The 12,090-nt window shown below is 40.9% G+C and overlaps 1 protein-coding gene across 4 annotated transcripts in view; it reads left to right on the plus strand.

Moving 5' to 3' along the window:
• SLC22A16 (solute carrier family 22 (organic cation/carnitine transporter), member 16) overlaps positions 1 to 12,090 on the plus strand; it is a 24,597-nt gene that overhangs the window by 6,576 nt on the left and 5,931 nt on the right. For all 4 annotated transcript variants that reach the window (XM_005883752.2, XM_014531359.1, XM_014531360.1 and 1 more), the window contains 3 exons: positions 2,770 to 2,887; positions 5,617 to 6,148; positions 9,605 to 9,732. In XM_005883752.2, coding sequence (XP_005883814.1) covers positions 2,770 to 2,887; positions 5,617 to 6,148; positions 9,605 to 9,732 — 778 coding nt within the window. The remainder of the gene's footprint in view (positions 1 to 2,769; positions 2,888 to 5,616; positions 6,149 to 9,604; positions 9,733 to 12,090) is intronic.

Genomic DNA, 12,090 nt, shown 5'->3' on the forward strand with positions numbered 1-12,090 from the left:
CAGGGCCCTTTGGGGGATGTTGGAGAGCTGGTTTCGGCCCGATCCCTGCAGCTAGGCCAAGGGACCCCACCAGTACACGAATTCAAAAGTCCTTTGACTATTTGGGATCCTTATCCTTTAGTTATATGTAAAACAAATAAATATTTCCTCTCCCTCCCTCCCTCCCTTCTTCCCTCCCTTCCTCCCTCCCATGTGTCTTCTCTTTGTCTCTTTTTAATATATTTTTATTAATTTCAGAGATGAAGGGAGAGAGAGATAGAAACATCAATGAAGAGAGAGAATCATTGATTGGCTGCCTTCTGCACACCCCACACTGGGGATCGAGCCTGCAACCCGAGCATTTGTCCTGATGGGAATCAAACCATGACCTCCTGGTTCATAGGTCAACATTCAACTACTGAGCCACGCCAGCCAGGAGTGTCTTTCAGATGGACGTGAAATCAAATGTATTATCCTTTCCTTCATGGTTAGTGCTTTCTGAATCTTAAAAAAAATGTCTTCCCTTCCTGCATTAGGTTCTGAAGATATTCTCCAATATCATCTTCCTAAAGTTATATAGTTTTGCATTTCACATATGTGCCTTTAATCCTTCTGGGACTGATTTTTATAATGTAAGTTATGAGAAAGGGACTCCGGTTGTATTTTCTTCTATATGGCTAGACAGTTGTCCCAGCATCACTTACTGATTCTTTCTCTGCTAATGTGCAGTGCCTTATTTGTTCCATACTTCTGTCTATGAATGCACTAGTCTGTTTCAGGGTCCTCTAAGGGACCATCAGTCTCTTTCTAATGATATATCTATTTCCCTTAATGATTTGATTCTTGAAGTTTGTCCTTTTCTCTATAGAGCATTTACAAGCTTTTTGTTAGATTTATTCATATATAGTTCACAGCTCTAAGGTATTGCAATGGCATTTAAAAATTTTTATATTTGTTACTGGTATACAGAAATAGAATTAATTTATATATATTGATAATATATCCAGCCACCTCATTAAATGCTCATTAATTCTAATAATTTACCTACTGGTTGGAATCTCGGGACTATATATTTTTTTTTGCCTTAAAACTATCTGTTAGAGACAACTCACAGGGAAAAAATATTTGCAAGTCGTATATCTAATAAGAGTCAGCATCAGAATATATAAATAACTCTTACAACTCAACAATATAAAGAAAATCCAAATTAAAAGTGGACAAAGGACTTGGATAGATATTTCCCTAAAGAACATATATGAAATGCTCACCATTATTAATCACTGGGGGAATGTAAATCAAAATCACAATGAGATACTTCTGCACACTCACTAGGATGGCGATAATAAAAGGGCCAATAATAACAAGTGTTGTGGAGCATATGGAGAAATTGGTACCCTCATATGTTGCTGGTAGGAGTGTAAAAAACAGGGCAGCCATTTTGGGAAAAACTTTGGAAGTTCTTCAAAAAGTTAAAACATAGAGTTATTATATAACCCAGCAATTTCACTCGTCAGAGTATATCCAAGAGAATTGAAAACATAAGTTCACACAAAATCTTGTTCAGGAATGTTGATGGCAGCATTATTTATAATAATCCAAAAGTGAAACAACCCACTGTCCATCAACTGATGAATAGATAAACAATGTGGCATATCCATACAATGGAATGTTAGTTACTCATCAAGAAGTCTGAAGTATTGATACATGCTACGACATGGGTGAATGCTGAAAACATAATGCTAAGTAAATGAAGCCAGACATGCAAGGTAAGATATTGTATGGCTGCATTTATATAAAATGTCCTGAAGAGGCAACTCTACAGAGACAGAAAGTAGGTTGGTGGTGGTCAAGGGCTGGAGGGAGCAGAGAATGAGGGATGACAGCTCTGGGGTGCAGAGTTTCTGTTTGCAGTGATGGAAATGTCCTGGAATTAGATCGTGATGACAGTTGCCCAACTCTGTGAACACACTAAAAGCCACTGAATTGTAATCTTTAAAAAGTTGGTTTTTGTGGCATGTAAATTATATCTCAATTAAAATAAAATCTGTCAGGAATAGAATTTGTTTTTATTTATATTTATGTATTTATGTATATATGTATTTTTATTAATTTCAGAGAGGAAGGGAGAGGGAAAGAGAAATCGAAACATCAATGGTGAGAGAGAATCATTGATTGGCTGCCTCCTGTACAGCCCCCTACTGGGGGTCAAGCCCACAACCCAGGCATGTGCCCTGACTGGGAATGGAACTGTGGCCTCCTGGTTCATAGGTTGACACTTAACCACTGAACTACGCGGTCGGGCTGTTATTTGTTTTTAGACAAAGAAATACCCTTCCCCAACTATAAAAATATAGGGCAAGTAAGCATCTTACTTTATGAGCAGAATGTAGCAAGATCTCTATCTATAAGAAAGCTTAGCAAGAGCTGCCTCAGCCTTGGTGGGCAGCACCAGCTCGGCTGGGAAGGTGATCCAACAGATCAGAGACTGGGAGTCCTGGGAGGGAAAGGACACATGCTCCCTCCTCTTACCCCAAATCCCAGATTAGTGGATCTCCTGGGGATCACCCAGAGTGATCATATATGTATATTAGCAGCTTAGGTAGAGACCTCGCCACTGAAAGACTGGCCTCTTGAAGAAATAAGTCTTTACTCATGGTTTGCCCCAAACGAATGAATAACAATAACCAGAAACATAAGCTATTAAAAACATGGGTAACACATCTTTCATGAATTGGGGTGGATGTTTACAACTCTATCTTGCTTCCTCCGCTGTTGATGCTTCTCTTTCAGGATAGGAAGACGACTTGTCTTGTGGTCCACAAGCATTGGCATGTACTTCTTTGGCATAGCAGCGGCATTCACATTGGATTATTACAGCTTCATGCTTGCACGCTTTCTTCTTGCTATTGTGAGTTGTGTTTTTTTTTTTACTTTTTTAATTGGACACAGTGTTTCACATCGAAGCTCAACTCTCTCAGATATGCCAATTTGGAATCTAGGGCGAGAGATCAAGGCTTAACCTTGGTTCACTCCCTTGCCGAAGTTCTTTCTGTGGAATATTAATGCCCTTTGTTTAGAATGGGACTCATTAAAATGAATAATTGTTGCCTACTAGGCAGAAACTTTTTTGTTTGACTCTATGCCTGGCACAGAGTCCACATTCCACAGTTCCTAAGGCATTATTTTATTTCTGAGCAATTAATTATATTGGTCTCATCAGGCCCTGCATGTAGGAGCCAAACAGATGGGTAAGGTGTTAAAGAAGTCATTTGTGTATTGTGCAGTAAGAATGAAAACAGGAAGGCATTAGGCCTTTATGTTCTGAGGTACCCGGGGAGCCTTGTGAGAAAGGAATGAGTTTGTCATAGATTGGCTTCTTAGCTGTGTGACCGTGGGGAACCATGTTATCCTCTTTGAGCCTTAGTTTCTGAACTCTGAGCTGTGGGAAATAATACCTGCTTCTCAGGGCTGTTATCAGCATTCAGTGGGATAACAGTAAACATCTGTGGGACAGCACCCGGCAGGGAGGAGGCTCTGCAACAGGGACTGTCACTGGAGGTGGGCCAGCGAGTGAGGACGTTGTTTCCACGCTTGGAGTGGCTTTCAGACAGCTTCCAAATGACCAGACAGCAGCAGGGATTCTGTTTGAAGGTCACTAGTCAAGGATAATGGAGTGACTTTTTTATCTGCAGGAAGAGCTTGTAATCTTGCTGAGCACAGAGAAGGGAACGTATCCCCTCTCACCAAGGGGTCCAGAAATTAACATCCACACGGGTTTCAAAAGAGTATAATTCGAATATTAAAGAATGAAGAGAAGCCTTTGGGGAAATTGGTGGTGCTCTGGAATAATTTTGCAAAAATTAACTTTATGATTGTGTTATAAAAGTCAAATGTGAAATAATTTTGCAGGAAAAATTCTAATCCTTTCACCGCTCCCCTAAAAAAAAATCCATCATTTGACTCATTCTTTTCATATTCCAAGAAAGATCACAGACTACTATTACAATCTAAATATTGTTAAAAATGGGACTATTTTATTTTATTATTTAAAAAGACCTTTATTGTTGAAAGTGTTACATATGTCCCCTTTTCTCTCTCCCTTGGTCCCCTCCAGCTTGCTGGGCCTATTTTCAAGATAAAGGTTTCTTCCCATTTGTTTTTTTATTGTGGTAAGACACACATCACATAAAATTTACCAACTGAACTAAAGTGTATAGTTCAGTAATGTTAGGTACCTTCACATTGCTGTCCAACCATCACCATCATTCATATCCAGAATATTTTTAATCTTGCAAAACTGAAACTCCGTACCCATTAAATAATAATTCCCCTTTCTCTCTACCCATCCCTTTAGCCCTTAGCAACCATCATTCTACGTTCTCTCTCTAGGCACTCCATATAAATTCAGTCATACAGTATTTGTCTTTTTGTGATTGTCTTATTTCATTTAGCATAATGTCCTCAAAGTTTACTCATGTTGTAGCTTATGTCAGAATATTCTTCCTCCCTCCTTTTCAAGGCTAAATAATATTCCACTGTATGCATACACCACATTTTGCTTATCTGTTCATCTGTTTATGGATACTTGTGTTGTTTCCACATTTTAGCTACTGTGAATAAGGCTGTTATGAACATGGATGTACAGATGTCTCTTTGAGACCTTGCTTTCAATTTTTGTGGCTATATAACCAAAGACAGATTGCTGGGTCATATAGTAGTTCTATTTTTTAATTTTTGAGGAATTCCCATACAGCTTGCTTTAGTGGTTGCATCACTTTACATTCCCACTAGCAGTACACAAAGGTTCAAATTTCTTGCATCCTTGCCAACGCTTGTTATTTTCTGTTTTTTATTTTTTTTTATAGCAGCCATCTTAATGGCTATGAGATGGTATCACATTGTGATTTTGATTTGCATTTCTCTAATGATTAGTGATGTTGTTTGGCCATTCACATCTCTTCCTTTGGAGAAATCGCAGTTCCTTGTTTGCTCATTTTTGAATTAGATTGTTTGTTTGTTGAGTTTTTAGAAGTTCTCTATATATTCTGGATAATTTTCCTTATCATATATGTGTTTTGCAAATGTCTCAATCCTTAGGTTGCCTTTTCACTCCAGTGATAGTGTCCTCGGATGCACAGAAGTTTTAAATTTTCATGATGTCCAACTTACCTGTTTTTTTCCTTTGTTGCTGGTCAAAATAGAGTTTTAGTTAAATCTTTTTTCTTCCCACTACTTACTACAACTTTTTGTCCCTATTTAAAATTTAGGATTTAATAATAAGGACCTCATGCATATATAGATAAATGGATATGTACAGTTACAAGGACCTGAGAAATAAATTCACAGTGTAAAGGAATATTTAAATGAAACAGAAAGCCGTGTCTCACCTTTATTTATACATTACCTCTCAAGTTTTGCCATGGAGTGTGGAGAAGGTGGAGGAAGATGAAAGGACCCCTTTTAAAATGGAAGGATGGATCAGATTAGGTGCCCTTTTATAAATGTGATATGGGTTCCAAAAAACAATTCTTTGGCATTTTCTTTCTTGCCTACACGTCACTGGCAGAGACAGCAGACCACTTAGGAGTTGTCAATGTGACCTTAAATCTAGACCGCCTTCCCCCTTGTGTTTTTCAGGTTTCAAGCGGCTATCTCGTGGTGGTGTTCGTCTATGTGACAGAATTTATCGGCATGAAGGCTCGGACGTGGGCATGCATCCAAGTGCACTCCTTTTTTGCTATTGGAACGATGGTGGTGGCTTTGACGGGTTACTTGGTCAGGACCTGGTGGATCTACCAGATAATCCTCTCAACAGTGACTGCCCCCTTTGTCTTGTTCTGTTGGATGCTCCCGGAGACTCCTTTTTGGCTTCTTTCAGAGGGAAAATATGAAGAAGCACAAACAGTGGTTGATCAGATGGCCAAGTGGAATAGGGCAGGCACCTTTAAGCTGTCAGAACTCTTATCCCTGGATCTATACAGTCCTGCTGATAAACAGTCTCTGTACGCTAATAAGCACAGGCTATTATATCTGTTTTATGACTACAATATTGGAAAAAGGACACTTACTGTTTGGCTGATTTGGTTCACGGGGTGTTTGGGATACTATTCCTTCTCCTTGAATTCTGTTAATCTAGGAGGCAATGTATATTTAAACCTCTTTCTCATAGGTAAGTAGTTAAATTATATTTATGTGTAACAATGAAATACAATTTCTGCCATGTTTTTATTGTCTTTTTTTCTTCTAGGAACAATACTGCCAACTACATGATTATTGTCTCATGTAGTGTAATTATACTGTAACACATGTATATATAGGGTGGGCAAAGTAGGCTTACACTTGTTCATATGGAAAATAATACAGTAAATAATAATATGAGAATAAACTGTGTTTTGCGTACTCACAACTGTAAACACACTTTTGCCCCACCCTGTATTTTCTTTTTTAAAAAGGCAAATAGTTAGAAGAATTTAGTCCTTTTCTGCCTCTTGCTTGCTTCCTTGCTTCCTTCTTTTACGCCCATCCTATCTCAGATCTCTCTTCCAGGGGTAACTGCTGTAATATTTGGCTTTTGCCCTTTCACATCTCTTTCCATGCATATCCATATATTTGTGCAGATAAACGTTTCTTATTTGAACATAAGTGAGATTACTCACTGCATATTGCTCTTTGTACGTTGTTTTCCTTTTAAAATGTAATATGTCTTGGAAATCTTCTGGTTTCTTTTCTCCTTTTAATGTTCTTACTTTAGAAATTTTCGTCAGTAAAAGCACTTAAATACATGCGGTTATAATTGATGTTGTGGTTCTTCCATTGTAGCAGCAGGTTAACACTGGCTTCAGATAGTGCTGTGATCGTTTGAGGTGTGACTCTTAGGGTAAACCAAATTCGCTCCAAACATGAGAGAAATCGTAGAAATCTATCTGCACTTGTTCATCTAGTCTTAACTTCTGGTCCTGTAGGCTGCCTGTGCTTGATATTGTCCTCAGAAAAATCTTGCTTTAACATTTTTATACACAGGAAGCATCCCTTCTCATTAAAGTGCTCCGATGACATCTGTTTTTGTTTATTACAGCTCAGTAGGAATTGTGAGGGAAGTCATTTTAAGGAAAAAACTCCACACAAAAACCTTTGTTCTCTTTTTGGGAAAACCATCAAGCTTGTAGAAAGAGCCCATCTTGACTTCATCCCCATTCTATACATCAGTTTGAGAAATGAAGCAGTATTCCTAGGACAGAGCAGCAAATGGTAGGAAAATGAGGTGGGGATGGGGGAAGCTTAGGAAAGCTGAAGTTTTAGATCTTTATGATATGGTTTCTTTAAAAAAAATCTATCTATCATCTATCTATCTATCTATCTATCTATCTATCTATCTATCTATCATCATCTATATTTGATTTCAGAGAGGAAGGGAGAGGGAGAGAGGGATAGAAACATCAATGATGAGAAAGAAGAATCATCGAGCTGTCTCCTGCATGCCCCACCCTGGGGATCGAGCCCAAAACTCGGGCATGTGCCCTGACTGGGAATTGAACTGTGACCTCCTGGTTCATAGGTTCACGCTCAATCACTGAGCCACGCTGGCTGGGCTGATATGGTTTCTTAATTTTGATGGAGATACACATTCTCAAGAAACTGGGTAATTGCATAACTGTAAAAATGTTTCCAAGGCAAATCTATATGGTTTGATAGTCTCTTCTGTCTTGGATTTCTCATATCCGTACCCTTTCCAGTGGTCCTCTTGCAGACAGGCACTTCCATGCTGTGAAAGTTTTGAACAAGCTTTCATTTCCTGAGATGGTTTGGGGCTGGTGGGAACTTCAGCTCTGGTTTTCTGCCACTTGCAGATGCTAGCCTTTGGGATTAGTGCAGATAGGAGTGGAATAGGGCCCGAGTGATTAGAGAGATATATTATAAGGTGAAGAAAGTAATGAACCATTGTCCTAATCCCAGAAGACGTGGGCCTCATTGCTTGCCCCATTTCTTTCCCAGACATAGCCAAGCCCAAAATCAGATGTAGTGTCAGTACCCTGAAGCAACAACTCAAGGGAAACCAGTGTAGTCCACTTTCACTGTCCCTTTAGCGGTTTCACAGTTGCTGCCCAGCTGTGCTAGACTCTGTTGTCTGTTGTCTTTGCACACAGTGCTGTAAAGGGGACAGCTCCGAGCCCACATGCAGGAAGGTAGTGGGGGAGGAAGGCTGCAGGACAGGCCCCTTGGCTCACCAAGACCTCGCTTCCACTTCCTGAGCTGGCATTTACTCTTTTGGCTCAAATAATTTACTTTTAGTTGTCAAGTAGGGATAACAATCTTGGCTTACTCTCAGGAAGCTCTTTGGAAGACCACTGTCTTATTTGATCGTGAAAAATGCTTGATAAACTCTTTAAAAAAAGAAAAAGAGTAGAGTAATAGGTATATCTACTGTCCTGGCTTGGAAACATAGAACTGACAGCAGCATCTGTGAAAGGAAGGTGCCTCCTCCAGAGAGAGAGAGAGAGAGAGAGAGAGAGAGAGAGAGAGAGAGAGAGGGGCTGTCTCTCAAATGGGACTCAGAATGTCAGAATGTTGTTGTTATTTTTTGCTTTTGTCTGAGTCAGTTTTTTCTGAGCAGCTGCAGCTGAGTTTAATTTCTGATGTGCTACTAATACGTATCTACCCCCTAGGATGTGTCCCCGAACCTGCGGGAGACATTTAGACCCAGACCTGCCTCTCCAGGTGCTTGCAAGCTTCTGTAGATGAAATGACAAATGCTCATCACTCCTAAAAGGCAGTGGTGGGTAGTGTCCTGAGATTAGACTGTTGCAAAGGGAGGAAAGAACAAAACTTTGAATTACAAGGAAGATCTGGGCTGGACTGGCTCCTTTCCCAAAGGAGATTGTTGGCTTGACTCAGTTTTGCTGAGAGATCTTTCTTACTCCCTGTTTGGTTCTGACTGATGGATAAAAAAGCTTTGGGTTTTTTTTTTTTGGTTGTTGTTCTGGTGCTAGGATTCGAACTTTGGTTCTCAAGGGAAGGGCTTTTATGTCAATTATGGATTCAGCTCTTTAATTTTTGTTGTGGGGGAGTGAAAAGAGGTCCAAAACCAGCCCCTGTTCTGTAGGTGATTCATATTAGGTTAAAAACGTTTATTGTTAGGTTTAAAATCCACCAAGCAGTTACATTAGTTTATGTACTTGGCTGACATTGGATTTTCTACTTTAGTTTCTAAGTTTGACGTTACTGATACATCCCCCTCCCCAGTTTTGTCAAGCATAAGAAACCAAAGATCAGAAATGATCAATGTTGTCTGTTAATTTTACATATTTATTCATTCAACAGGCCTGCCCTCCAGGCACCTTGCTGTGTCCTGGGGGAGCTTACAGCTTAGTGAGTAGGTGAATAGAATAGAATAGGCGAGTAGAATAGAATAAGTGCTGGACTGATTACAGTAGCATTTCACAGGAGAAGTCCTCCAGGGAGTTTAAAGGGGTGGGGCTTGTTGCCTCTCAAGTAGTTGACAGTTCTTAGAGGCCCCTGGAAGCAGAAATACTGCTGATCATTCCTTTTGGGGAATGGGTTACAAGGTGAGGTCCCCTTGTACAGCTGGACACCATGGCTTATAGAGGGCCCTTTTGCTCAATGACAGGTGCAGTGGATATTCCTGCCTCCATTGTGTTGTGCTTCGGGATGGACATTCTGGGGAGAAAGAAAGCTCTGATCACCGCCCTTTTCTCAAGTGCAGTTTTCTGTGGTTTGATTATGGTGATTCCCTTGGTGAGTTATTTTATATTTTATTTAGGGAATGGTTAGTTATATACTATGACAGTTTGATGAGAGAATTTTTAGCTTATTACAGTAAATATGAAGGTCAATTGAGATATATGGACAGGATGCATGCATAATATTTAACAATATGTTTTCTTTTAAAAAAAATCCGTTATATAAGTAGTACATGCTCATTGTTGAAAATTTACGGAAAAAAGAAATATATTTTTAAAAATGCCCATCATTCCATTTCCAAAGATGGCCAGTGTTGTATTTGGTAAACACAGTAATTTTGACTGAGGAAAGTAGGTACCTCTCAGCGATTATAATCCTAAACACGTATTCCTTCATCCAGCATCTATTATGTACCAGGTGCTGTTCTAGGTGCTGAAGATATGTAGTGAATCAAGTTTCTGTAAGTATAACAAAGAAAAATCAGGAAGAGGAATAGAGAATGACTGTGGATGGTGGGGAGCACACCTATATACTATTTTATTTTATCTAGGCTAATCAAGGACGGGGTGCCTCTCAGAGAAGGTGGCATTTGATCAGAAACCTGAAGGAGAGAGGGAGCCATGGAGACATCTGGAGGATACCATCCTATCTAATAAAAGAGTAATATGCAAATTAACCATCACTCCATCACAAAGATGGCCACGGCCACGAAGCTGGAGCGAGCAGGAGATTTGGGTTGCCCCCGGCGATGGAGGAAGCCAAGCTTCCTGCCTGCCCTGGCCAGCACTGGGCTCTGCTCAAGGCTACAAAGTTTCAGTTATAGAAGATAAATAAATCCCAGATACCTGCTGGAAAAAAAAAGAAATAAAGGAGAGACTGGGAGCTTGGGTCGCCGGGGGGCATGGCCAGCCTGAAAATGGCCATCAGCCCCTCACCCAGGCTGGCCAGGAACCCCAGTAGGGACCCCCACCCTGAAGGGGGTGTGGCCAGCCTGAAAACAGCCCTCAGTCCCTCACCCAGACTGGCCACACCCTCATGGGGTGAGGGTCCCCACTGGGGGGCTTGACCAGCCTGAAAACGGCCCTCAGCCCCTCACCCAGGCTGGCCAGGCACCCCAGTGGGACCCTAACCATGATCCGGGACACCCTTCAGGGCAAACCAGTGGGCCCCCACCCGTGCACCAGCCCTCTATCCTATATAATAAAAGGTAATATGCAAATTGACCCTAACAGCTGAACGACTGGGAATGACTGGTCACTATGACACACACTGACCACCAGGGGGCAGGTGCTCAATGCAGGAGCTGTCCCCTGGTGGTCAGTGCGCTCCCACAGGGGGAGCTCTGCTCAGCCACAAGCCAGGCTGCCAGCTGCCAGCACAGCAGTGGTGGTGGGAGCCTCTCCTGCCTCCTCAGCAGTGCTAAGGATGTCCGACTGCAGCTTAGGCCTGCTCCCCGCTGGCAAGTGGACATCCCCCGAGGGCTCCTGGGCTGCCAGAGGGATGTCTGACTGCCAGCTTAGGCCCAATCCCCAGAGGAGCGGGCCTAAGCCAGCAGGTGGACATCCCCTAAGGGGTTCCAGACTGCTAGAAGGCACAGGCCGGGCTGAGGGATCCCCCTGAGTGCACAAATTTTTGTGCACTGGGCCTCTAGTGTCTTATATTCAGGATTGTTCCTATTTAAATAGTCTTGTTTTTCATTGTGGTAGATTAGTAGTTGGAAATTTGTAGTGTGCACATGTCCTCTGAGGAGCTTGTTTTTAAAAATGCAGTTTCTTAGTGGGAAGCACTGCCATAACCTATTGAAGCAACTTTCACATTCCCATATTTGAGCAAGCTTCATCTCCTAGAACACCTCTTGCATCCAGAAGTGCCCCCTCTCTTCCCCCCACAATGTTATCAGAACCTGTATTTTCATTCTGTGTTTGAAAAATATGGTCACTGTAACAATGTTTCATAGTACTTTATATAATTTTCTCCAGTGATTATATAATTATTAAGCAATAGTATCTCAACATGTAGCACAAGGCATTTTAGGTTTTGTATATTGTTTTTTTTTGTTTTGTTTTGTTTTTTTACCAGATAGGTGGTACACTTTATTTTTATTTATTTATTTATTTTATTAAATCTTTATTGTTCAGATTATTACAGTTGTTCCTCTTTTTTCCCCCTATAGCTCCCCTCCACCCAGTTCCCACTCCACCCTCTGCCCTTACCGTCCCCCCCACACTGTCCTCATCCATAGGTGTACAATTTTTGTCCAGTCTCTTCCCGCACCCCTCATACCTCTTTCCCCCCAAAGAATAGTCAGTCCACTCATTGTTTATTTTGATTTTTAGATTCACTTGTTGATAGATATGTATTTGTTGTTCATAATTTGTATCTTTACCTTTTCTTCTTCTTCCTCTTCTTCTT

Source organism: Myotis brandtii, unplaced genomic scaffold (genome assembly GCF_000412655.1).
Source record: "Myotis brandtii unplaced genomic scaffold, ASM41265v1 scaffold8, whole genome shotgun sequence".
Classification (NCBI taxonomy): Eukaryota; Metazoa; Chordata; class Mammalia; order Chiroptera; family Vespertilionidae; genus Myotis; species Myotis brandtii.